The following is a 27808-nucleotide window of genomic DNA, read 5'->3' on the forward strand; positions in this document are numbered from 1 at the left end:
AATTTGTGTGTGTGTGTGTGTGTGTGTGTGTGTGTGTGTGTGTGTGTGTAATATAAACCTCCTTCCAGCAGCTCTCTGCAGAGAAAGAGCCTCCTGCAGATACCATCTCATCAAGAGCTCCATTGCACATGGTATTGGAGTCGGGCCTTTAAGGTGGTGGCACCTCCCCTCTAGCGCTCCCTCCCATGAGTAAACAGGTAGGCACCATCTCTACTGACATTTTGGTGCCTGTTAAAGAATTTCCTATTTCAACAAGCCTTCTAATGTGGATATTTTTTTATATCCTAGACAACATCCATGTTGGCTGTGAAATCATTCCATGCGGAGTTTACTGTGCATGTTTTTAACCGCAAAATTGCTCAGAGGTGCTTCATAGGAAGTGAGTCATGAATGAGATAAATAAATCTATGGGGACGCCTGCTGACAGTCGCCAACACCCCCCACAATGAAATTCACGCAGCGGGAGGTAGAATCGTGGAGGCCCATCAGGTCCAACCCCCTGCAATGCAGGAATCTTTTGCCCAACATGGGGCTTGAACCCATGACCCTGAGTTGAAGAGTCTCGTGCTCTACCAACTGAGCTATCCAGCATCCTAAGGAGGCATTGATTTCCATTTCGATATATGCTCATCACATGCAGCTTGTTTCCCTTCTACTGTTCACCTCCTGACGAAAGTCATGTTATTTGTTGTACTTGCTGTGTGAAAATTAATGAAACACGTTTGTTTGTTTTTTTAAAAAAAAACCTCAGTTATTTACCTCGCAGTCCTCTGTGGCAGAATTTTACATAATTATGTTGTCATGACGTTATTTCACCCCATTCATTTCAATGCAAAGGAAATGCAATGCAATTTTGGGGCAGGGGGAAGGAATCCGTTACGTATCATTTGTAAACTGAAAGCAACAACAACGAATACCAATCATATTCATTGGACTGATTTCCATTCCAGACTTGGGGACGATGAAGCAGGCATTAGCAATTTCAACTCCTCTTTCCCTGGGAATTCTCTGATATCCCCGACATGAGGAACCCACCCACTCTATTTTTTTAAAAAATACAATATCTCTAAACACACACACTCTTAATTCTAACAGCAAAAACAGGTTTTGTTTGTTTGTTTGTTTTATTGGCCTCCAGCTCCTCCTTCAAGAAAAACACAGCGAGATCTTCTGTATGACAATGTCACAAGGTCTAGGACATTAAAAATAAAATGAGATAAAAAAACAAGTTACTGGAGATGAATCCTGGCAAGCCCCAGGAAAAGGGTGGGGGTGGGGTGTAGAGAGAGACTGATAAAGGTATAAAATTAATTTTGGGCAGGGGAGGGAGAAGATGTCAGGTTGGAGCTCCCCGTGGATGGATGTGAAAGTGGGGTGCAGGCATGCACTATGGATTTGGGGGAGCAGAATCGGAAGTGGTCGAATTCAGCACTCGGATGTACAAAGTGGGGAGGACGAAGAAAATGGTTGTCAGAAGCGTGGAGGGAGACCACCCTCACTGCTTTCTAATAGCAAGGGATGGGGCCCGGATGTGCTCAGCTTCCCCTGGGGTCCAGTTGTAGCATTTCCTCTGGAGCGAGGGAGAAACAGAGCACCCAGTTGGGTTTAAGAAACAAAAATCGGGCTGGTTGCCGAGCGATGGGAATCCACTTGGCTCACGCACACATGGCCTCAGGGCGCCTGGAGGAAAGTCCCGCTCACCCAGATCCCAAGGCCCTGACTTTTAATAGGACTAAGCACAGCCCTAAGTCCTGGAAAAGAGAAACTGAGGGGGAGTCATCGCCAAATCGGACTATGCGATCACCAGGCCCCTTCCACCCTGGCTCTGAAGAAGGCTGAGGCCTAGGCCTAATCTAGTATTGCAAGGGCCCATCACAGGATGCTGAGGTGTTGCCAGGGCGACAGTGGGAAGCTTCTCTCCGAGGCTCTTGCCAACAGGGCCTCCACCTCCTGGGCCTTTCCAGCTGCCGTGGTGGTGGGGAGCTCATGCCACCTTGGGGACAGGGTGCCGGGGTGGCCGCAGGAGCCCCCGAGGCGGCAGCGGCCGGTGGAGGGCCGCCCTCCTCCGGTTCCTCAGGCTCTGCTTCCGCAGCAGGTAGCGGGAGTACTGCACCTCGGGCATAGCCAGCTTGAGGCACTGTTCGTCCAAGGGGGCGCCCGAGCCCGGCAGGTCGTAGCCCACGATGCCCACTTTGGCGCTGGGCTGCCAGGGCCGCAGCTCCTTGTTCTTGATCTGCATGGCCGGGCGAAGCTGGGGCTGGCCCCCGAAGCAGCGGCGCGCCAGGTGTTCGCAGGCCCGGCGGAGGGCGCGCACCTCCTTCTGGACGCAGTCCTGGCCCACGCGCCTCAGCTTCCGCCAGAAGGTGGCGTTGAAGTGGTCGTAGAGGCGGGCGTCTAGGGCGTTCCAGGCGTGGACCTGGGCTGCCACGCGGGCCGAGGTGATGTTGAGCTTGGACTCAGGGCTGCGCATGTTCAGCTTGACGTAGAGGATGTCCTCCAGGTCCCAGGCCAGGAGGCGCCGCAAGAGGACCAGGGACTCATCAAAGTACTCGGCCAGCATCACCAGCGAGAAGATGCCCTCCACTTGGCGGATGAACTCCGGCAAGTAGGTGGGATCGTCGGGGCTGTGCTCGGGGTCCCCGCCCAGGTCGTACACCAGCGTGTTGTGCGCGTACATGGCGTATTTCTCGTGGGGGCGGTAGTAACGTCGAGGGTCGTCGAGGAAGGCCTCCATGGAGCCGTTAGGCACCCTCTTGTAGGCCGGGCAGTACTGGTTGTAGTAGCTGAAGAGAGACTCGAACATGGCCACCGGCTCGCGCAGGATGGTGACGTAGATGGTGTCGTTGGGCATGAGGCGGTGCAGCTCCTCGCGGTTGAAGCGCAGGTGGCTGGCAATGAGCCGGGGCGGCAGCGTGTAAGGGTGCACGAAGCGGGCCGAGAAGTTGCGCGGGTAGCAGAACTGGTGGTCGCAGGTGTGGTGAGGCAGCGCCACCGTCAGGTTGTGGCGCTCGGCGAAGCGGAAGAGTAGGTTCTGCACGGTGGTGCTGGCCGTCTTGTGGGTCTTCAGGAAGGCCACGGCGGTGTGTTTGGGGCGGGGCGACGACGGGGGCGCGCAGCTGAAGGGCATCGACTTTGGGAACCTGGGCGGCGGGGGGGCAGAAGGGGTCTGGTTAGCGGCAGGGGGGTCGAGAGAAACGACAACAAGCCCGGAGATGCTTCCTAGTCTCACCCCCCCCCCCAAGCCCTCACGGACCCTCCGCCCTCTTTCCCCACTTATTTTCAGCCCTCCCTTCATTTTAATTCTGCTCCACCACTTTTTAAAAGCTCTGCTCCTTTCCCCTTTTCATTACCCAACCCAAATCTCATCCGCAGGGCCGGCCCAATTATGAGGCGTGGTGAAGCAGGTGCCTCAGGTGGCAGGCTGGGGACAGCTGGGTGGAGCGGCCGATTCGCATCCTGAGGAGCATGCCATTTGCCACCTCCTGTGCTTGTTTGCCCATCTCCTAGACTGCCACCCCAACCTCCCTGAGCTGCCTCCGGTCACCTCAGGCAGGGGAGGTGGTGCCAACATTTTCTCATTTGCCTCAACCAGTAAGACATCATAGGCCATCTCAAAAGTGCCCACTGCCCATTCCCATACCCACCCACCCACCCCTCCCTTCTTTTCTTTCTCGTTACTCTTAGTCTGGAATGGTGCCAGGGGTCAGCGTCACTGGGCACCTGCAAATGCCCATGCTCTAATAGGGGCCCCACTCCCAATCTCTTGGGCCTCTTCCTCCTTGCTGCTGGTGCGAGTGAGAAGTAAGAGCAGAGTAGAAGAAGCCTCTCCATACTTTGCTCTCGTTCTCTGGGAGGAGGTCTGGATTGGACCCAGAGGGCAGTGGCGGCGGCGGCAGCAGCAGCAGCAAAGAGGTGGTGCACTCAACCCCAGATGTTTTTGGACTACAACTCCCATCATCCATAGCTAGCAAGGGATGATGGGAATTGTAGTCCAAAAACAGCTAGAGATCCAAGTTTGGGAAGTATGGGCTTAGCAAATGGACAGGGATGATGGGAGTTGTAGCCCAGCAATGTCTGAAGAACAGTGGGCTAGGGCATACCCAAGGAGGACAGGGGGAAGAGCGTGTTGCCCAAAGGCTGCCCCCCAACCTAGAACTGGCACCAACCCCCGCCGTTTCAAGGTCTCCCACGCCTACCAGCCGAGGTGGGCACTTTGGTGCAGGAGCAAAGTGCCTGTGCTGAATGCCAGGAGGAGGAGGATGGCCTTCTTGCGCGACATCATCTCAATGTTGGAGTGCAGCGGTACAAAGGGCACAGGCTATGTTGGGGACCCTTATCCAGGCACAGCGCAGGGGCAAGTCCACCCCGGCATGGAGGCTCAGGGCAGGCAGCAGGCAGCGGCCTCCGGCCTTGTGCAAAAAGGGATACCTGCAAGGTGAAGCAAGCAGTCAGCAACAAGTCCTGTCTCTCTCTCTGTGTGTGTATATATATATATATATATATATATATATATATATATATATATATAGGAGTCGTAGCAGATCCAACTCAAACAGAGGCACTATGGTTTCACAGGTGAACTGCTATAAAATGCAAGGACAAGAGGTTGTAGCCAATGCTAATCCTCCTTAGAGCAGATACATTGATGAGAAGGAGGAGGAGGAGAAGGAGGAGGAGGAGATGGCTAGACTAACTGTGAGAATAAAAGAACAGAATGAAGAAAAGTTTCTTGAAGAATGGAAATATTTCGTGTAATATTTGAATATTTGAAAAAGTATCACGGTTATGTCAAAGTGTATGCAGGATTTGAAGTATAGCATCAGATGAGAACTGCAGTTCAATCATTTATAATTAACGTATATAATGGGTAAAGTATAAGTAATATAAGGTAAGAAAAAAACACCATGGAAGGGTGGGTGGGAAGTCAACAGTCATGAGAGATTTGTTCTGGTGGTTGTTTAAAATAATTTGTAAAAATGGAAAAGTTCATTAAAAACTTATTACTAATACTAATATTAGTATATTACTAATACTAACAACAACAACAACAACAACTATAACAACATAGCTGCCAAGTTATCCCTTTTTTAAGGGAAATTCCATTATGCTGAATAGGCTTCCTCGCGAGAAAAGGGAAAACTTGGCAGCTATTAATAACAACAAGAAAATTGTTGTTGTTGTTGTTGTTACTACTACTATTATTATGCTGCACATATGACTGCTGGGAGACTTCCAGCAAAATTTAAAAACACCAGAAAACATCAAACATTCAAAACTTCCCTCTACAGGGCTGCCTTCAGATCTCTTTGAAGTTCAGAAGGATGACTAATGTAGGTTTATTCATTTCAATGGGTCTCCTCTGAGTAGAATTTCATGGGAAACACTGGGAGTCATGTGTCTACAGAGTGGGGGAGGGGCAGGCTGGCATTTGCCAGAGGCAAGGGGAGAAAACACATTCTGCATATACTGCATAGACTCACCCACTGAGAACAAACATAAAACAAATGCTTCACCCACCCGTAAATATCAGGCGCTCCAAGTGTCCCTATTTTCCAGGGACAGTCCCGGATTTACAGATGATGTCAAAGTTTTTGATTTGATCCTGGAATGTCCCGCTTTTCCTTAGGACGTCCCTATTTTCATCAGAGAAATGTTGGAGGGTATGGAATTATCCGACCCCCCAAGCCAAGGAGATAAGTAACTATGCAGCCTTTAGAAGACATCTGAAGGCAGCCCTGCATAGGGAAGATTTTTTTTTAATGTTTAATGTATCATTATGTTTTTATATATGTTGGAAGCCACCCAGAGTGGCTGGGGCAACCCAGTCAGATGGATGAGGCATAAAATAATAAACAAACAAACAAACAAACAAACAGGACACCCCTGTTTTCATTGGAGAAATGTTGGAGGGTATGAAATATGTACTCCGGCATCAAATACAACATTTGGTTCTGAACATTATGTGGTAGCTGAATATCTACAAATGAAGTTAAAAAAAAAAAAAAGAATGCCACGAAACTCTCTTCCCGCTCCAAGTCCTGCCTTCTCTTCTCAAAAGCCTAATTTTGCCTCTCGTCCTCATTCCCCCCCCCAATCCAAACTGTGCTCCCCCTTACACAGTTATTCCTCTTCCCTAGCCGGTATATTCCTCCCCATTTTCACCTGTCCCCTCTGCACTAAAGGCAGCGGCGGGGGGGGGGGGGAATTAAGCTCCTGAACAAACCCTTAAAAACAAACAAAGCAACAATCTCAGAGGTGGTCATTTGAGCATGCCCTGAGTGCCCCCCCCCAATATATCATAAATAGAGGACAAGGGTTTCAAGGTCAGAGAACATGGCACACAGGCAGAGCTGAGCCCCCAAACATCTTTATTGAGAAATATCCTGCTAGCTAGCACAATCCTAGGAGGAGAGTGGGCAGAGAGAGGAAATTGCCACCAGCTGATCCTTTGACTTACCCGGGTTCAGCGGCTCCAAAAGAGATGTCCATACAAAGCAACCCCCATTCCCTTCCCACCCAAAGCAAAGCACCTGTCCTCTCAATTTCACTTTATTTCCTGCTCCCGGCCAATCTCACCCCCACCAGCACCGAGGAAACCAGAGAAAGCCACCAAGTTCACCTTTCTTTGCGGAACAGGAGATTAAGTGTCCCAGGACTGGGATCGTTCCCCTCCCCTCCCCACCCGCCTCGCTGCTCTTTTCTGGACGGACTCCAACAGCTCCTGGCCATGTCCTGTGGAAAGAGGGCAACACAACTGCTCCTGGGACGTGGGCCTGGAATTGCCAAGCACATGAACAGAAACTGCCGGTGCCCCCACCCCACGCCACCCTCTGGCTTTCGGGCCTTGGCAGAGAAGCCACCTCACAGCTGAATAAAGGCTTGAGGGTCTCTGTAAGCAGCCTTGAGACCTCCAGGTATTTCAGACCACAATGGGTGATGTAGTTGTAGGGCTCCAGGTTAGCAAAGGCTGGCCTGTAGCATGAATGAATGGTTTATTTACTTATACTTAAACGGCCTCGGTCCTGTATACCTGAAGGAGCGTCTCCATCCCCATCGTTCAGCCTGGACACTGAGATCCAGCGCCGAGGGCCTTCTGGCAGTTCCCTCACTGCGAGAAGCAAAGCTACAGGGAACCAGGCAGAGGGCCTTCTCGGTAGTGGCACCCACCCTGTGGAACACCCTCCCATCAGAGGTCAGAGAGATAAACAACTACCTGACATTTAAAAAATACCTAAAGGCAGCCCTGTTTAGGGAAGTTTTTAGTCTGTGATATTTTAATATATTTTGATGTGTGTTGTAAGCTGCCCAGAGTGGCAGGGGAGTCCCGGCCAGATGGGCAGGGTATAAATAATAAATTATTATTATTATTATTACCGGTATTATTATTATTATTATTATTATTATTATTATTATTATTATTATTTAAACATATCTGTATTCCCGCACTGCAGGTTTGTTGGGCTAAATGACTCTTGGAGCCCTTCCAACCCTGTGAATCTATGATTTGTTAATCGCTTTTTACCCAAAGGTCTTCAAGCTCCTTACAACACGTTTAAAAATGTATGCCTTAAGTACATTATGCCGCTGAAATAATTCATACCAACACTTAGAAAGGCTCAGTATGAAGGCAGATCCTGAGGGCTTCCAGTGCTCCTGAGCATGTGCAGAGTGCAGTCCCTTCAGCGCAGAACAGCCACAAACAGCCTCCCCTCTCCAGCACACATTTGGAAGGAGAGCCACTACAGCAGGTGGCAAGTCGTTCTACAGAGGCTCAGGCCTCTGCGCTGCTCATTTTCAAAATGCACACAGCTCTCAGAGTCCCCCCTTGCTGGCTCAACATGGAATTGAATTTTGTAGTCTGTTCTGTTGACATATGCAAAATCTTAGACTTCTTTTTAAAAGGAAGGAAGGAAGGAAGGAAGGAAGGAAGGAAGGAAGGAAGGAAGGAAGGAAGGAAGGAAGGAAGGAAGGAAGGAAGGAAGGGGGCATAGTTCTAGCCCTCATGAAAGTTTGCAATGTTCTCTCTGCCATCATTTAGAAGGCAGAGAATTTAGAAATAAAATATGTATTAGACTTATACTTATTTCCTAGAAGAAATGGGAGGCGTTTTGCTGAGACTCTTCATTAGTAACCTTAAAGGTAAAGGTAAAGGGACCCCTGACCATTAGGTCCAGTTGTGACTGACCTGGCAAACTTATCTGCAGGGGCTAGAAATAATTTTTGCAGTAGGGTTTGCCCAGGAGAAATAATATGGACATTTCCCCAGAAATGCTGGACCTGGTGAAGAACACCTGCCCTGCATGCAGAAGGCCCCAAGGTCACTTGGATAGCTCAGCTGGTAGAGCATGAGACTCTTAATCTCGGGGTTGTGGGTTCAAGCCCCACATTGGGCAAAAGATTCCTGCGTAGCAGGGGGTTGGACTAGATGACCCCCGTGGTACCTTCTAACTACAATTCTATGATTCTATTCCAGTGGCATCTCCAGGCGTGGGCTTGGAAAGACCCCTGTCTGAAACATGGAGAGCTGCTGCCAGTCAGTGTAGGCACTACTGAACTAGATAGGGGGAAAATAGGTCTGGTTCAGTATAAGGCAGCTTCTACTGTAAATGCTGTGTGGTTGTGTCCATCCTTATTGACTTTCAGGAGGAACTTAAAAAAGCATTCCTGTTCACTCAGGCATTCGATGATTGAAAGATACTGTTCCTGGCAACTCTGAAGTCATTGGCTGAGATAATGGGGGTTTGAAACTGTTTTTAGAATGTTTTTTTTTAATGATGCTCTTTTAATTATGTGTTTGCTGCCCTGGACTCCTTTGGAAGGGAGTTTTAAATAGAAATGAGAAGACGACGACGACGACAAGCGCTGTGGCTTGTTTAAAATCACGATGAACTCGCTGACCTCCAATGAGGCTGAATGACAATTCAGGACAGACAAAAGGAAGTCCTTCACACAGCACATACCGTAGTTAAACTACAGAACTGGCTCTCATAAGATGGAGAGATAGTTGACTTTGAAAGAGAATTAGGCTCATTCATGGAGAATAAGGCTATCTGTGGCTACTCGTCATGATGGCTACATACAATTTTCCCAGGATCAAGGGCAATGGAAGCTATTCATTACCAAATGGCATAATGGCTAAAAAAATTACCAGGGTCAAAAGCTACCAAAAAGAACTGCTTTGTGTAATCACTCCAAATGATAATGGCCACCCCATTTTTAGAATTGTGACTCATGAACTCCAATAATAATAATAATAATAATAATAATAATAATAATAATAATAATACCCCAGCCTCTCTAGCTAAAGGTGTTGGTTTCATGACACAATGAAACTGAAATCCAGTTCAAAGGAGGAATTACGGCAGGAGGAAGACCTGATTCTAGGAAAGAGCACATGAGACACCCCAAGTTCAAATGAAAATTGTGCAGAGAAGTGCATGAGGGTGGCAGGCGTGGAGCAACTCACAGACAGGCAGGTTGCTATTAACAAGACAGCTATGCCCAGTCCTGGATAGCTTAACCAGAGTTGTCCATGCATTGGTAACCTCAAGGCTGGACTACTGCTCTGTGTGGGGTGGCCCTTGAGGAGACTGCAGAATGAGACAGCTGGGCTAATTGTTGGGGAAACTACTGCCAGGATATAGTACCTCATCTGCATCGGCTGCTGGGCTACGTTCAAAGTTCTGGTACTAACCTGTAAGGCCCTCGACAGCTCAGGACCAGGTCACTTAAGAGACTGCCTTAATCTTTATATGCCTAGTAGGTCACTGCAGTCTGCAGAAGCTCTTTGAAGCTCTAAAATACCAGAAGCCTCTCCCAGTAGCCTGGAGCAGGGCTTTCACCGTGGCTGCCCCTGTTCTGTGGAACAACATTTCCGTCAAGGTATGACAGGTGTCTGCCTCTTGTCCTTTCCGGAAGCGACTGAAGACATTTTAGTTTCAACAAGCATTTCCAGCTGGATGGAAGGGTGTTCTCAAACCTATTTTCAGTTTCATTTTTGTACTGTTGTTTAAAAAACCATTGTAGCTGGTTTCTGTGGTGTGTTTGCAAATCATCTTCATAAATTAATGACGAAACCAATAAACTTAAGCAATAATAGTTAACAATGAAAAGTTTATAATGGGCCTTGCTGGAAAACTATTCCTGGCAAAGAGAGCGCGAGGAGGAGGATTTGAAAGGTATTGGTGGGCAGAACGCCCAGCAGAAGGAAAGGTTTGCCACAACTGTTTAAAAAAGAGAATCCATTTTGTACAAGCAGGCACTGTGAAGAATTAAAAGTCTGGAAAATAAATAAATGAGATACTGGGAGAAGCAGTCTGTCCTGGCATCCATTGCAAGGGCAGACCAGGGACAAAAAAAGAAAAGAAGTCAATGCGGATATAAAAATAGGCATAAGAAAATTATTCCATTGAAGTTAGACGTAGGAGCTGAAGTCAACGGCAAACCAGCACAAATGAACCATAAAATGTTGGCGGGGGATGTTTTCAGTGTTTTATAGTGTTCCTTACACTCTGCTCCTCAGGGCTAAAGACATTTTGCTGCCTGAGGCGAAGGACAAGATGGATCCCTCCCCCAGGGCACACACAGGAGCCAACTGGAGTGGCAGTGGAAACTTACTCCATTATCTTTCCCTGCACTTGAGGGCAGCAGGCTGGCATAGAGGATACAGGGCAGGCCATGTGGCACCGACAGCTCTGGCTACTCCCCATACACAGCATCTGCTGCCTGAAGCAGCTGCATCACTGTAGGACCAGCCCTGGTGTTCCTGCCACCCCAAATGGGACATCCTGATGACACCATCGTCCTTTCACAGCCATTGTTCTGTGCCTTGCCTTTTCCTGCTAATGCGGAAGGCCCAAAGATCCGGAACAGCAGTGCAAAAAAGACCATCTTAGGTGTGGGCGTTCCTTTCGGCTTTTACTCCCCAGGTTTAAGTGTGTGTGGTTTTGACAACACCGGAGGAGGCTCTCCTCCAACCACACCTCTTTCCCTTCTGGTTGCTCCTCACCCGAGGCCGTTTCGTTCTGGTTCCGCCACCATTGCTGCTGGACCTGCTTTTACCTGCATTTCTTCTCCTGCTGCGTTTATTTCTGAAGAAGAGCTCGTTGCTCAGAACCTCCATGCAGGGGAAGTGGGCAAGTTCCCACTTGTCTTCTCCTCCCCCCCCCCAAAAAAAAACACAGCATCAAAAATCAGCAGGGTTCACACATTCCCCTAAGCCCAACTATGATGGGTTCAATGATTTGGCTTAGCAGGTTTCCCTAACCCAGGCTCATGGGGGCAGGGTGGTTTTGTTTTCTGCAAGCCGTGAGCTGCAACCAAGGTTTGCTCTACGGCTGGAAAAGAGGCGACTGAGAGGAGATCTTCAAATATCTCAAGGGTTGTCACATGGAAGATGGAGCAAGCTTGTTTTCTCTTGTTCTGGAGGGTAGGACTTGAACCAATGGATTTAAGTTACAAGAAAGGAGATTCTGACTAATCAGGAAGAACTTTCTGACAGTAAGAACTGTTTGGCAGTGGAAATGGACTCTCCTTCCTTGGAGGGTGGATGGCCACCTGTCATGGATGCTTTAGCTGAGATTCCTGTATTGCAGGGGGTTGGACTGGATGACCCTTGGGGGTCCCTTCCAACTCTAGAATTCTATGATTCTACAATCTTTTCATTTCAAGCAGCTTTCAGTTCATGTGCACTGCATTCTGGACTGCTTCTAGGTGCTGCTTTTTCAAAGCATTTTCTAGTTAAGAGCTCCAGAAGGGTTGTGATTTACTAGGGAAGGGTACCCCCCCCCAAAAAAGCTGGCTGTAATAAATAAAAAGGGATGGTTAGAAGGCTTTCTCCATGGGTCTCGGAGATTGCAACAGGCTATACGTGAAGCAATAGAGAGTCCAGAGGCTGGCAGGGCCAGACCCATGGCTGCAAAGAGAAAATTTAGATCACACCCATCACCTTGAACTCGGAGCCCAGAAGGCATTGCAGCTAACAAGGGCAGACGCCTCTGCAAGGTCCTCCTCGTGCAGGGCAGACGGCCTATTTCATCAGCCACCGATGCCTCCATGAGAGAGTCTGATCGAAAGGTGGGTGAACCGAATTGACTTCCTTTCTCAATCAAAGTTGTCAGCGGGGTGGGGGGTGGGAGGCTCCTCCTGTTGTTTTCCACCCTAACCAACTTCCATTTCAACAGCCTGAAAATCCAGAACTAAGGAGTGAATGAAAAACTTGACAATTAAAAATGTGGAACCTGCCCCCATCTCCTCGAACCCACTACCCACTCGCCCTTTCAGAGCCAAGAGATTCAGCACCTGCTTCCCAGTGCACCAGCCACTAAACCTCTCTGCCCTTCACTGGAATCTAGGCCACAGACTTCATCCAATCGATGAGCACAAGCCTCAGGGGTGAGGTGGAAACTTGACAGCTCCCTGTCCCTCGATAAATCCATGTACAGCTAGAGAGAGCGCCAGGGAGGGGGAGTTGGGCAATCAGAGCAGGGGCACGGGAAAGCTAGTTTGCAAAATGCACCCACAGCCCTTTCCTCTCTGAGCCAACCTTTCCTCCTCTCTGAGCCCCAATTCTAAGGGCCCTCCCAGACTGGTGGGTTTCTTGCAGGCATTTTCCCACAATGTGCTGCTGGTGGAATAATAGCACGTTAGTGGCGGATTTAGACCGGACCGTCCACACAGCGTTCAGCTTTGTAAAAGGTACAGGTAGGTAGCCATGTTGGTCTGACGTAGTCGAAACAAAATTTTTATAAAATTCCTTCCAGTAGCACCTTAGAGACCAACTAAGTTTGTCATTGGTATGAGCTTTCGTGTGCATGCACGACACTTAGTTGGTCTCTAAGGTGCTACTGGAAGGATTTTTTTTTTGTTTTGTTTCAGCTTTGTAAAATTATGCACCAATCGCAAACGAAACCACCCTGAACCTTTTGCACAGAGGCAAACAGTATCGAAAGGGGGGATTGCTTATAACTACCATCCTAATACCACCCTGAGCACAAACAGTTGTGAATGCACAATTTTTTTTATAAAAAAAAGGTGTCTGGAGGGGGCTTAGGGTTCTGCCAATTTACTATCCTGAATTTCCAGTAGAGAAACCTAAAAATTCAAACGCAATCCTCGAGGAAAAAAGGCAGGATGGCAGGGAGGCAGCAGCAAAGATGAAAGCTGATTAATTCACACATCAGAATTAAGGGGCAGGAAAGGCGTTGTGGGGAGGGGGAGAGAAGAGAGACTGGACTGGGGAAAGAAATCTTTCAAATTCCTGAATGCCGGTTGCCACATTTCAGAGCACCCAGGCAGAAGGAGCTTAGAATTTTTTGTTTTTCAGATCTTTGGATGCAGGGTCCAGGCACAGCTGCTTGGGAGTACACTCTCCGTCAACCTCAGCCAGGCTCGTTTCTTTGAGACAACGGAGTGCGTTATGGTTCTTGCTTCACAGACCACTCATTATCTACAGTGGGTCCGAAAGACCTGCGGGGCCCGGGTTCAAACCCTGCCTCTGCCAGGGCCTTTGTGCAAGTCACCCACCCTCTCTCAGCCTCAACTCCTGGAAAATGGGGAAACAGTGTCCTTGCGAGTCCCAAATAAATCACGAGCTTTTAAAAAGCAGCTAGCGAGTTTGAAAAAAAATCATTATTGCTAGCATTATTAATAGCCACTGCTGCAACCATCCAGCTAGTCTGCCTTTTAGGCGGCAGTGGACTTGCCCATTCAGGTGGAAACAAGGAGGACTGGCTACCTGCCTAGTCCCAAGAAGTATCCATTACCTGCCGTCCACCGGCTCCTCGGTGCCAGGTTACCTGGGCTCAGATTACTGCCAATGATTAAACAGGACAAGGTTCCAGCAAAGGTGACCTGGTTTTAGAATGCGCTGCAAGAGCCTGTTCACAGTCGCCGCCCCGGGCCTCTCAGAGAGGCTGGAGGAAGGTGACGGGAAATCAGGAGGGGGCCAATGCCCACAGATCACCTCTAACCACTGCATACCACTCCCCTTCTACACTGGAACATAAAGGCTACAGTAAGAGTGGGGGACCCTGATTATCGGCTGTGCTGACTGGGGCTGATGGGAGACTGAGTCCAGCCAAGTTTGTAGAGCTACAGGTTCCCCCGCCCCTGAACTACAGGAATGCTTCTGAACCTCAGTTAATAGCTATTACTCCACTCCCCCCTTCCAGATAGTGGAGTCCGTCACCACCTGCCGGAGATGGATTGCAAAACGAGACACGTATCCCACCCCACTGCTTTAAGAAACTTCTCAGAACTCATTTTTCTCCTACGGCCTCAAAGAGACCCAGGCGTCCTGGCCCTCAAGCCCATAGCCTTGCCAAAAACGTACCGGACCCTCATTCTCCTCCCAAGGCCTTGTGGAACCCAGATATCTGACTTGGTAGAGCTACATGAAAAGTCCCACCATCTCCCCCTGTAGGGATCAGACATTTGCTTATATGGAAATCTCTAACCGGTTTGCATACATCCTAACAAAAAAGGAATCGATATGAGAACTGCGATGCACATTACTCATTCAAAACCGAAGAATACTACTGAAAATTTAATTATAATAACTCCGCATTTTAAGTGAGATGACCAAGCAACGGTAAATATCTTTCAACAATGTACGTATGTAGAAATAGGAACTACAAAAGCAAATGATATGCAACACTTCAAAATATATCCTTAAAAAAAACAGGCTTTTAATTGTGCATTTATGGTTATTTGTGCTCATGGTGGGATCAGGGCACTTTCAGTGCAGTTTTGCACTTGCCAAAGTTTGGGGTAAACATACTTGCTTGATTTCCACTTGGTTCATGCATGTCCAATTGCCTCCTGCTGAAATCCTGTAACATTTTATATTACAGACGTTCCTGTTTATTTTTTTGTCCCCCTCTATTTGCGCTATAGGGCAAGGGGGGCCCCTCCAGGAGGCAATGGTGTAATAGCCTTGAGTAAGCACCACAGAGGGACGCGGTTGGCGCTGTGGTCTAAACCACAGAGCCTAGGGCTTGCTGATTGGAAGGTCGGCGGTTCAAATCCCCGCGACGGGGTGAGCTCCCGTTGCTCGGTCCCAGCTCCTGCCAACCTAGCAGTTCGAAAGCACATCAAGTGCAAGTAGATAAATAGGTACCGCTCTGGTGGGAAGGTAAACGGCGTTTCCGTGTGCTGCTCTGGTTCGCCAGAAGTGGCTTTGTCATGCTAGCCACATGACCTGGAAAAACTGCCTGCAGATAAACGTTGGCTCCCTCGGCCAGTAAAGCGAGATGAGCGCCGCAACCCCAGAGTTGTTCGCGACTGGACTTAACGGTCAGGAGTCCTTTACCTTTTTTAAGCATCACAGAACCACTAACGCGATGGAATTGCGTGTGGGTGGTCCGGTTAGAAATCCACCAATTATGTGCTATTCCAGGGGTCAGCAAACTTTTTCAGCAGGGGGCCAGTCCACTGTCCCTCAGACCTTGTGGGGGGCCGGACTATATTTTGGGGGGCGGATGAACAAATTCCTATGTCCCACAAATAACCCAGAGATGCATTTTAAATAAAAGGACACATTTTACTCATGTAAAAACACGCTGATTCCCGGACTCTCCATGGGCCTGACTTAGAAGGCGATTGGGCCAGATCCATCCCCCGGGCCTTAGTTTGCCTACCCATTCACTATTACTTCATCAGTGACATGTTGCAGAAGACACCCCTCCAAAAATGACAAACCCCAGTCTGGAGGGCCCTCAAAACAAAGCATCAAATTACAGCAGGGTTTGCCCCTTAAGCCAAAACTATGACAGGTTCGATGATTTGGCTAAGCAGGTTTCCCTAACCCAGGCTTTGTTTTCTGCTCCAGACAAACCATGAGCTGCAACCAAGGTTTGCTGTACGTCTGGAAAAGAGGAGACTGAGAGGAGATATGATAGCCTTCTTCAAATATCTCAAGGGCTGTCACATGGAAGCTGGAGCAAGCTTGTTTTCTCTTGTTCTGGAGGGTAGGACTTGAACCAATGGCTTCAAGTTACAAGAAAGGAGATTCTGAGTAAGAGCTGTTCAATAGTCAATACTTCTACCACTTGGCTGTGAGTCCGGACTTGCTCCCTGCCGTGACTGAGCTACAGAAACAGAGGTTGCTGAAGAGGTCAGAGACCCAGGTCATTGAGTCTGGGCCTCCACAGGCACCAGCTACCATGAACTTCCATTGGCAGGACTGGCATCAACAGCAGCAGATATGTTCTATGCCAGGCATCCCCAAACTGCAGCCCTCCAGATGTTTTGGCCTACAACTCCCATGATCCCTAGCTAACAGGACCAATGGTCAGGGATGATGGGAATTGTAGTCCAAAACATCTGGAGGGCCGAAGTTTGGGGATGCCTGTTCTATGCTTATGATAATGTTTGATTATCTTGCTAATTATGCTGTTTTAAATGTGCATGTTATATTTGTTTTCTCTTCAAAGGTTTAAGGGCTCCCCCCCCCCGTTAATTTTGCTGCGATACATGTGCGTTCTGTAGTTGACCTCCATTACAACGCTGTTTTTAGCTTCCTGTTAATTATGTTGCTTTGAATGTTGACTTCATATTTGACTTTCTTCAGTTTTGTTTCATTCTGGATTGTTTCATTTGATGTTTTAATGTCGGCTGTAAATTGCTTTGAGCTCTCCCTCCCCCTTAAAAATTATAAAATGTAGGGCAGGCAGAAATCCCACAGGTATAGCTTTGCCTGTCAGATCTTCTTCCTGCCAGCAAAATGCTGCAGCCCTTCCAGTTGCTGTGTGTTCTGCAACTGTTAAAACAATACTGACCCCTGCCAAAGAAACAGGACCTATCCTACGTGATTTTGAGTCTGTAGCATTGCAATTTCCCAAAATGAAGACAATCCCCCTCTCTAACTCCCTGGGAACAGAGAGGATTTGGGATGTCGACAGAGTACTGAGATTTTGCTTTACCCTTTCCTTCTTCTGCATGCTCCCAGCTCTTGGGAACAAGAATGAATTATCTATCTTTAGAACCCGCTTTGCCCCCTTGAACCGCTTCCCACAGGAAATGTGTGTGTGTGTGTGTGTGTGTGTGTGTGTGTGTGTGTGTGTGTATATATATATATATATATATATATATATATATATATATATATATGAGATGCAACATTCTTATTGTTTCCAGCATGGGTAAGACATCTTCCCCAATGGCTGGCCACGGGGAGGCATAATTGCCATCATTCTATAGTGACTGTTTTTTTTGCTTACTTCATTCAAACAACATGCATGGATCCCCACAAGTCACAGTTAAGAGCGCGGCAATGAAGACCTGACCTTCTCGTAGTGGGGAAAGGAAAGGTTTCAGAGCTCAGGGTGACTTGGGAGGCCTTTCTCCAGCAAGAAGGCAAAAAAGCACTCTTGGCATGGTCAGGGGCACTCCTTTAACCAGAACTTAGACGGAAGCACTGGGCCGAGGGGAGGGGGACAGATTCCAGAGCCACTCTCTGGGGCACATAATAATTCTATCTCTTTAGGCTCATCCAGGCTTTGCATGGCTGTTGCGTTTGCTTCAGGAACACCATAAAAAGTGGGATCCCAGAGGGCTGCAGTCAGGTACAGCTCTCTCTCCCTCTCCCCCCCAACACATGTGCCATCCTGCCCCCCTGCACGTTGGTCCTTCGTTCTCACTCCACCCCTCTCAATCCGTTCTCCCATAGCAAATGCCAGGTTAAAGGTAAAGGTAAAGGTACCCCTGACCGTTAGGTCCAGTTGCGGATGACTCTGGGGTTGTGGCGCTCATCTCACTCTATAGGCTGAGGGAGCCGGCGTTTGCAGACAGCTTCCAGGTCATGACTAAGCCGCTTCTGGCGAACCAGAACAGCGCACTGAAACATTGTTTACCTTCCCGCCGGAGCAGTACCTATTTATCTACTTATACTTTGAGGTGCTTTCAAACTGCTAGGTTGGCAGGAGCAGGGACTGAACAACGGGAGCTCACCCCGTCGCGGGGATTTGAACCGCCGACCTTCTGACCCACGTCCCTTTTTGTCAGGTTAGCTGGGGCTAAACCCAGCGGAAGATGTGAAATCTTGCTATGTTTTCCATCGGTGGCAAGGAAACCTCTGGCCCAGCTGAGTTGGGCTCCCCTCCACCTTAAATGCCACCTTACGGCTCACTGAGGACCAATCTTGTCCTGAGGGGAGGAGAGAACTACGGTAGCTTTCAGAAAGCTGGACTTAGGAAAGCTGACTTAGGAAGGGCGAGAGGGAGAGAGCGGTCCAAAGAAGGCCATGGGGAGAACCTAAGAAGATTAAGGAGAGCGCAGCTGCTGGATGGCCCATCACAGTCTTCTCGCAGTGGCCATCAGGATGCCCCATGGCAGGCCCTGAATGCAAGAGACCTTTCCTCCCCACTTGCGATTCCCAGCAACCAATATAAAGAAACCAGAGAGCATATAAAGAAGGAACAGGTGTCCCTGTTCACTTCAGGATCTGGCCATTCCCACCACCAGCATGCGACCCCCCCCAAGACATTATTACACTCAAGGCAATGCCAACTTGGTGCCCTCCAGCTGCTTTGGACTAAAACTCTGGAGGGGCAACAGGTTGGTGATGGCTGCTCAATGGGACACAGAAACAGACCCCTGATCAGTGTTCCAAACTCAGGTATCTAAGATAGGCACCATATGACTCCTTAAACCAAGGTTGCAGTCACCAAAACGGAATGTCTAGTTGCCATTTTGGGGCAAGGGGGCTCTAAAGTCTTATTTTTCAAATGATGGACTGACTGTGATTGATTTTCAGTTAAACATCTGGCTAGTTCAAATCATAGCTGCCAAGTTTTCCCTTTTCTCGTGAGGAAGCCTATTCAGCATAAGGGAATTTCCCTTTAAAAAAGGGAGAACTTGGCAGCTATGGTTCAAATGACAAGCTTCAGCTAGGTCAGGCAAAGGCAACCTTGGCTCTCCAGATGTTTCGGAACTACAACTCCCATGATCCCTAGCTAACAGGGCCAGTGGTCAGGGATCATGGGAGTTGTAGTTCCAAAACATCGGGAGAGCCAAGGTTGCCTACGCCTGAGCTAGGTTAAGGGTTTTGAGAACTTAAAGCAGAAAAGTCCCTTGAAACAAGGATAATCCACATATCTATTGGCCTCTTCCGACCTCTTTTTCTTAATGGCGACTGCTCCTGCTCTGGCTGCACAGAAAAAGCATTTGAGTTCCCAAAATTCATTCTGATTGTGCAGATAAAATATAACTGATAGAATACTACAGGATGGGTGTATGATAACAGTCTAGATCCAATAATCCCCAGATGGTGGAGACGTCGGGTGCCATCCTGGCGCCCAGGCATCATCACTTGCTTGCGAGTGGCCGAAAGCCAGGTGCAAAATGTGCCTGGCTTATTTTGAAGACTGCCCCTGATCCATCCCGTTCCTCGGCTAATGGTAGGTGATCCAAAGCTAAAGCGGCTTGAAGACCTCCACGGAAGAGGAGCCCACCTGCCCTCCTAGCTCTCTAGGCCATCAGTTCCACTGGCAAACTATCAGCCAGGACATTTCTCCTGGAACACAAGACGCAGACCTACCCTCTGGACCGACATCGAGGAACATGCCTTTGTCGTCATTGATGGGGCAGCCCTTTGGGTATCTGAGGAGGGCTATCCTCCTGTCCCCCTCTCTGCTTTCTGTTCAGCATGCTGAACACACCCAGCTCCTTCACACCTCCCTCAAGGGACGGACTTTCCATGCCCATCTCCACATTCCCTGCCCTCCGCTGAACCTGGTCCAATTTGTCTACGTTCTTTGGAAAGTGCAGCACCACAACCTGACACAGTTTGGTCCTTTGTTCCCTTTCTGTTTTCCTTCCTTTGGTTCCGCTGCGGCTTCCTTTGTTTTGCCCTTCTCCAAAAAAGACAATAATTATTATTTCTAAAAGAAAAAAATAAGACTTGATCCCCCCCCCTCCCCACAGTCAGAGACGCAAAAGAGAGAAGGGTTGAACAACTGAGGAGGTGGATACCCAGGGAGAGCTCTGCCAAAATTCGCAGGCTGGGAAGAAGGGAGGGAGGGGGCCAAAGAGGTATTTTGCATGCAAAGGAGTCAGCAGCAGTGCTCTTGGCTCCAGCTCAACCCAAAATCTGAAGATGACTTCCTGACTAGGCCTTTAAATATACCTGTCATTGTGTTTCTGGCATTTTGAAGTGCTAATTAAAGGTGCTGGACTCCTGCAGAACATCCATTAAGCTGAAGGAATCGGTTGTCTTTAAAAAAAAAAAAGGAAAGAAAAAAGTTTGATAGCAGGGATGAAAATAAACTGCAAAAAATAAAAAGTGGTCGCCTCTTAAAAGACACCCCCAGGAAAGTTGTTGTTGTTGTTGTTGTTGTTGTTGTTGTTGTTGTTATCATCATTATTTATTTATACCCCACCCATCTGGCTGGGTTTCCCCAGCCACTCTGGGCGGCTTACAACAGAATATTAAAATACAATAATCAATTAAACATTAAAAGCTTCCCTAAACAGGGCTGCCTTCAGATGTCTTCTAAAAGTCTGGTAGTGGTTTTTCTCTTTGACATCTGGTGAGAGGGCGTTCCACAGGGCGGGTGCCACTGCCGAGAAGGCCCTCTGCCCATAGCTGTCAACTTTCGGATTTGAAAATAAGGGATCAGCAGCCTCACCTGTCACGGTCTACGGTATGTCTAACAATCCAGGATAGCAGCGGGAAACGGCGCTGGAATAAGGGAATTTCCAGGAAAAAAAGGGGGAAGTTGACAGCTATGCCTCTGCCTGGTTCCCTGTAACTTGGCTTCTTGCAATGAAGGAAGTGCGAAAAGGCCCTCGGCGCAAGACCTCAATGTCCGGGCAGAATGATGGGGGTGGAGATGCTCCTTCAGGTATACTGGACCGAGGCCATTTAGGGCTTTAAAGGTCAGCACCAACACTTTGAATTGTGCTCGGAAACGTATGAGGAGCCAATGTTGGGTCACAGCGCGGGGTCATCTTGAGGTTGGGGCCTTAATCATTTAACTAACAATGCCATGTACACCCACCTCAAGCACACTAAAGCCTGACTCCACTGCCAAGGTGTTATTTATATCTCAGCCATGGAATGGAAGGAAAGGAAGGAAAAATCACAAAGGAAGAGTATACACAAGTAGCCAACCGTTGCAGGAAGGTCAGGCGGGCCAAAACTCAGAATAAGCTCCGGCTTGCCAGAGAGGTTAAAAATGATAATAAAGGTTTCTTCGGCTATGTTCGAATCAAGAAGAACAAGCAAGTCCCTTGCATGGAGAAATGCTATTGGGTGACAGAGAGAATGCGGAACTGCTCAACACCTACTATGCCTCTGTCTTTACTCAAAAGGAAAGCAATCCCCAACCTGGAGATAACAGAATAAATAATGCAAAGCAGGAACTGCAACACAAGATGGGAAAATAAGTGGCAAGGGAACTTTAAATGAATTCAAATCTCCAGGGCCTGATGAGCTGTACCCCAGGGTACTAAAGGAGCTTGTGGGTGTAATCTCACAGCCTCTGTCTCTAATCTTTGAGAATTCTTGGAGAACAGGTGAGGTCCCTGCAGACTGAAGGCGGGCAAATGTTGTTCCCATCTTCAAAAAGGGGGGAGTTGATCCAGGTAATTAGCAACAGGTGAGCTTGACATTGATACCAGAGAGGTCCTAGAACAGATCATTCAACAGTCGATCTGTGAGCACTTAAAAAGGGATGCTGTGATTACTGAGACCCAGCATGGGTTTCTCAAAAACAACACTGCCCTACCTTTGTAACCCACAAAAATCCTTAATAAAAATAATTATAAAAAAAACACAAGTCATGCCAGACAAATCTCATTTCTTTTTTTGATAGAGTTACAAGCTTGGTGGATCGGGGGAATGCTGCTGTAGACATAGTGCATCGTGATTTCAGTAAGGCTTTTGACAAAGTCCCCCGTTTTATTATTTCAGAGAAGCTAGTAAAATGTGGGCTGCATGAGGTGACTGTTAGGTGGATTTGTAGCTGGCTGACTGACCAAGCCCAAAAATTGCTCACTAACAGTTCCTCGCTGTCCTGGAAAAAAGGGACAACTAGAGTGCCAAAGGATTCTGTCCTGAGCCTGTTATTGTTCCACATCTTTGTAAATGACCTTAGAGGAAGGTATTGAAGGAATGCTAATCAAATTTGCAAATGACAACAAACGGAGAGGGGTAGCCAATGCCACTGAAGACAGAATTGGGATTCAAGATGACCTGAACAGATTGGAGAACTGGGCCAAAACATTTCAATAGGGACAAATGTAAGGTTCTGCACTTAGGCAGGAATAACCAGATGCACAAATATAAGATGGGGACACCTGGCTTGCCAGTAGTACATGTGGAAAGGATCTGGGAATCTTAGTAGGTCACATGATTAACATGAGTCAACAGTGTGATACAGCAGCAAAAACAGCTAATGCTATCCTAGGCTGCATCAAAAGAAATATAATGTCCCAGTCAAGGGAAGTAATAGTCTTGCTCTGTTCTGCCTTGGTCAAACCACACCTGGAATACTGTGTCCACTTTTGGGCACCACAATTTAAGAAGGATGTTGACAAGCTGGAATGTGTGCAGAGGACGACGATCAAGATGATCAAGGGTCTGGAAACTAAGCCTTATGAGGAACAGTTGAAGGAATTGGGTATGCTTAGCCAGGTAAAGAGGAGACTGAGAGGAGATATGATAGACTATTGCCATTTTCAGATTCAACCACATACCAGCAAATTCAGGTTGCATAATTATAGCTACCTGGGTGGTCCTGCACAACAAACCCACTTCCCCCGAAGACCAGGCTTTTCGTGATAAGGAAAGCAACAGAACACACACGCCAAAAAGTGTGGGTTAATATTTGCTTTGATGCAATGTCACCTAACCTCTTTGCAAACAAATCAGGACGAATGCTCAACAAATACATCACTTGGAAGTGCCCAATGTTAAACCTTTTTAGAGCATTTGCACTGATTTCTTTGCAGAGGTTAAATGGCAATAAACATCCATCCTGAATGAATTCTAAATGGCTTGTGGAGTGTTTATATGTCTTCCTATTAAGCTATTGTTCATCCTGCGCTTTTCCTATCTGCAAAAAGTCTGCTCATGACTTTGAAGTGGATTTGTTGATCTAGGGCAAGCCTAAATTTCTACTACACACCTGATCCCTCCTGCAAAATACAGAGTCTGGAGGCGCCCTGAGAGTCTTGTGTGGGGAAAAAACTGCAGGTTGTATCCAATGTTAATCCTGCTCAGAGTAGACACATTGAAATCTATGAGCGTTATTAAGTTAGGTCCATTATTTTCAATAGGTCTGCTCTGAGTAGAATTAAGCTGATTTCAGCGCAAGAGCTCTTTCACACTAGAGGATGTGTGTTGTACCGAGAAGGCACTAGGTTCAATCTGCAGCATCTCCAGTTAAGGGGATCAGGTAGCAGATGATGGGAAGGACTTTTCTCTGTCTGAGATCCCAAAGAGCCGCTGGGAGCAGACAACTTCTCTCCTATGTGCCTACGAATCCAAAGCTGAGTTTGGCAGCTGAAGTAAACCCACAAGAACGCAGGGTTGCCAATCATTTTTTCCTGTCAAGACCCCCATGAATTTCACATCTGTATGACAGGCAGAAACTCGTAGGTATAGCTTTCACCTGTCTTATGCCCATGCCAGCGAGATGTGGCAGCACCCATTGAATTATTGCCTGCTCTGCGGTTGTTAAAGGATACAGGGCCACAGCAAAGAAAGAGGCACCTGTCCTGTATGATTTCAAGTCTGTACGGCTGCCTGTCCTAAAGAAAAGTATAATCACTGGTCAGAGAAGACAAAGCTTGGCAGATCATGGACGCACACAGAGCGTAGAAGATGCTTTGTGCTTTCCTAGGTTGAAACACAAATCAAAAACTAAGAATGCTGTGAAGGCCACTGGGGAAATCGAAGCATCCTTTTTTAACAGCAAACAGGGTGATCTGAAGGCTAGTGCTGTTAATTGGATTACTAGCCAGATAAGCCTAGTTGAAGGCATTAAATTCTGCCTCCCCCAAAGGACATAAATCCTATCATTCGTCTGGCCATTCCAGAAGCTACCACAGGCTGCATCTGGGCTTGACACAACAGGACAGTCTTTGCCAGCCCTTGTTTTGGACCACAACTCCCATCAGCCCCAACCATTGCACTGAATGGCCACAACTGACCGCACTCCACTGATTTCAAGGAGTCTGCTCTCTGAGTAGGGCTTAAGTTGACCACAACCCAATCTCTTTCAAGGGTCCCTTCCTCCAGATAAGCCTCGGGCAGGCTGCTCACCTGCAGTGTCAATTTATACTCCCCAAGGCAGATGGAGGAGGCGGGAAGGGTGTTAAAAACCCTAAAATTTCAGTAAAGAACGGGCTAAGTGCAGATGTGGCCTGCAGGGGATAGTTTGCAGCTCGATGAAAGAGCCCTGGCTCTGCATGCAAAAGGTCCCAAATTCAATAGTATATGCCCTGCTGCTTGAAACATTGGAGAGCTGCTGCCAGTCACTGTAGACAAGACTGAGATAGGTGGTTGGTCTGACTCAGCAGAAGGCAGCTTCCTATGTCCCAGTATAAGGCAAGTCCAAGCCACATCAGACAAACCTGCCCACAACATAGTAAAGTTAGAATCCAACCATCCAAGGGGAATCAGTAGCTACGCAAGCCAGGTGGGAAAACTTTTATGGAAAAGTGGTTGGGCGGACACTCCCCTGGCTTCTCCCTTGTATCTCTGGGGCTCCTCGGTGGCAGGGGGGCTTTGGGATGGGGGAGAGGGGGGGAGGACAAACCCAATCCTAAAATGAACCATCATCGGCTGTTCACCTTCATGGGATCCGCTCGTGGCAGGAGGGGGCTTGTGGAGGGGGGGGCGGAAGTTGGTGGAATCAAATTATGTTATGTATATTTTTTTCTTGTTGTTGCTTTTTTCTTGTTTTTTCTAAAATTTAATAAAAATATTTTTTTAAAAAAGAATCAGTAGCTACGCAAGCCAGGTGGGGAAACTTGGAAGAATTCAGGTCACAGGGGCACCACCTGAGCGTCATCACAGCCTGAAATAATAATCCAGCCACTAGAAATATTAATCCGGCTGCAGGGAAATATTAATCTGCCTCTGGCAAAGAGGAGCAACTGACCCAAATGAAGGCCCTTTTGCCTGTGAGATTATGTGGTGCAATTGGGGTGGGGAGGGGGGGGGATAAAGGATAAAGCTTGTGAATGTGAAGACACAGGAAGCTCCTGCCTTATACTGATGCGTATAATGATAGGGGCACAGGAAGCTACCCTAGATAGAGTCAGATGCTTGGTCCATCTAGGTCAGGACTGTCTCTAGTCTACACCAACTGGCAGTAGGTCTCCAGGTTTTCAGGCAGGGGTCTCTCCCAGCCCAACTCAAAGATGCTAGGGATTGAATTGGGCGCTCCAACAAGCAAATCATGCACACTCCTTTTCCTAAAAGCAAATTGAAGATTCCAGTCCTCATTGTTCTTCATAAAGGGCTAATTTAGGTAACTAGGAACATAGGAGGCTGCCATATACTGAGCCAGATATAAATACTGTAGTAGTAAGGCAAGAACTCAGGCCGCCGTGGTAATTTATCCCTGATAATGGTTCAAATGATACAATAGTTTCAAATACTGTAGTCTCTTCTGTGGTTGGATTTATTTATAAAAGTTTATACGTCAGATGAAGGGTATATAGGTACCAGGACAGGGCCCTGTTTCAGAGATTCTTCATCAGCAAGTCTTATAGTCAACGTGTACATGTAGATCAAAATTAGATAACCAAAGTGTGTTTGATATATTACAAACACACTTTGGTTATCTAATTTTGATCTACATGTACACGTTGACTATAAGACTTGCTGATGAAGAACCTCCGAAACAGGGCCCTGCCCTGGTACATACACTTCATCTGACATATAAACTTTTATAAGTAAATCCAACCACAAAAGAGACTATTTGAAACTATTGTATCATTTGAACCACTATCAGCGACACATTACCACGGCGGCCTGAGTTCTTGCCTTACTACTATTTATATGTGACCTTCAGTCAAGAACTCCAACTTCTTTACATATACTGAGCCAGGCCACTGCATTTCCCCATCACCTTCCTTACTGCAAAAAGTCCTATGGGAGGTGGACTAACAGCACCAAATCCACTTCAATTGCAGAACCTGAACTGAGCAGAATCTCCAAAAGAGCGACTGTATGAACACAGCCTGGGATTCAGTGACATAGTGCCCCTGGGCATGCGCGCACACACATGGCACTTTAGAAAGCATTTCTCATATATATATACATATGACCATCAGCAATTAACAAATGGAACAATTGTAGTGTTATAGACAAGTATACGAAAGGAAAGAAGTAAGTTAGAGCTAGCACAGCAAGAGGAAATCTCTCATCCATCAGGAAATGCAGCTGAGACCAGAGAGCCACTCCAAAACTGGGCAGCAGGTGGACCTTGTGTTTATCCCTTGTGTTAACAAGAGTAACACACTAAAACCAAAGGCCTGGGAATCTCTAAGGCTGAGTTTCTCCCCTAGGTTCCCCTCCCCTCCCCATTGCTGGGTTGGATTTCTCTCGAGAAGCCCCTGCATACTCAAGATTCGACACAGAGGTTTCTCAGATTTATCCAGTGTGGTCCAGCCACTTCCATTCTGGCAGCTACAACAAGCAATTTATGTCTCAGATCGTTCTGTGCCCAAAGAGTTATTAACTCCAACTCTGAAACGCCCACCCTTTTAAATAAAAAAGTAAATGCAATGGCATTCAGTGTCCTGACTCCTACAGCAAATTTAAGACGAGGACGTTTGTGAGGATGTATGGAATGGGGGTATTGGCTAACACTCCCTCCCTCCCCCACCCCGCCTCGACCAGCCTCACTGCAGCTCCCGTCCAGTTCAATGAGGCACATGCGGGAAGCTCGTTCCCCGGTGGATCGGGCCCTACAGAGCAGGCTCTCCACCCCCCCTCTCCGCCATCCTTCATGGTCCACCCCAAATCCACCAACTCACCTCTGCCTCTCGGGGCGACAGGGAAGCCTCTGCGCAGGTTTGTGCGTTGAGAAACAGAATCCTAAAAATTTGTCCCCTCCCCCGAACCGCCTCTCAATCCCAGGGAATCCGATTCACAAATCTCTCGCTCCTAACTTATTTTGCAACCGTTGTTGCCCTTTCAAACAGCTTTACAGCTAGGAAGCAATCAGGCTAAAATAGTTTTGTTTTGTTTTTTAAAATTTAAAAACCAAATCAAGCAAATGAAATCCACAGCGCCCATCTCAAGCATGCTTACTCGAGAGCAAGTCGCCTTCCTCGCCAAAGGACCAGATGGCATTTGAAGTGTTTGGCTATTTTTTCTAGAGAGAGGAAGGAGAGGTCCTCCTTTCTGTCCCCTTCTCCCACCCCCCAACTCCCTGGAGCTTTCCTCCTCCTCCGCGGTCTCTTTCCTCTCGGAGGGAAAGATTCTCACACCACCTTGGCTTTCTGCCCGGGTCACCCTGTTCTCACGTTGAGCCACGCCAATGGAAACGCATTGGGATGCGTGCAGAAAGAAAGAAGGGGAGCGCCATGCCCCCGACCCCCCCACCCCCACATAGGAACAATGCCAAAAAGGGAGGGGGGGAGGAAAAAAAGGAAAATCCTTGCACCAAGAAAAGACCCTATGCAATGGCTGGCTGGAGGAGAAAAAGGGTTCCGGGAAGGCGGGGGCCGGATATAGTGCCCCCTCCCTCCCCACTGAAAAGCCAGCTTCTCCACCCACCCCCGACTGGAGGACACCCCCGTTCCCGACGCACCTGTCCCCCTCCCGGCGCCCGCGTCGCCGCGGCTC

The 27808-nt window shown here is 47.9% G+C and overlaps 1 protein-coding gene across 1 annotated transcript; it reads right to left on the minus strand.

Moving 5' to 3' along the window:
* Positions 1–1119: 1119 nt before the first annotated feature.
* Positions 1120–27372, minus strand: GAL3ST3 (galactose-3-O-sulfotransferase 3). Its single transcript, XM_035099118.2, has 3 exons — positions 26995–27372; positions 4197–4428; positions 1120–3140 (listed from the first exon to the last, which is right to left on the minus strand). Exons 2-3 carry the CDS (start codon positions 4280–4282, stop codon positions 1985–1987), a joined length of 1242 nt encoding a protein of 413 aa, XP_034955009.1. The 5' UTR covers positions 4283–4428; positions 26995–27372; the 3' UTR covers positions 1120–1984.
* Positions 27373–27808: the final 436 nt, after the last annotated feature.

Source organism: Zootoca vivipara, chromosome 17 (genome assembly GCF_963506605.1).
Source record: "Zootoca vivipara chromosome 17, rZooViv1.1, whole genome shotgun sequence".
NCBI classification, from domain to species: domain Eukaryota; kingdom Metazoa; phylum Chordata; class Lepidosauria; order Squamata; family Lacertidae; genus Zootoca; species Zootoca vivipara.

Coding starts and splice junctions, on each gene's coding strand:
- GAL3ST3 (XM_035099118.2), bottom strand. CDS start 4,282: ATGATGTCGCGCAAGAAGGCCATCCTCCTCCTCCTGGCATTCAGCACA. Junction 3,141..4,196: donor CAAAGTGCCCACCTCGGCTG/GTAGGCGTGGGA, acceptor CCCGCCGCCCAG/GTTCCCAAAGTCGATGCCCT.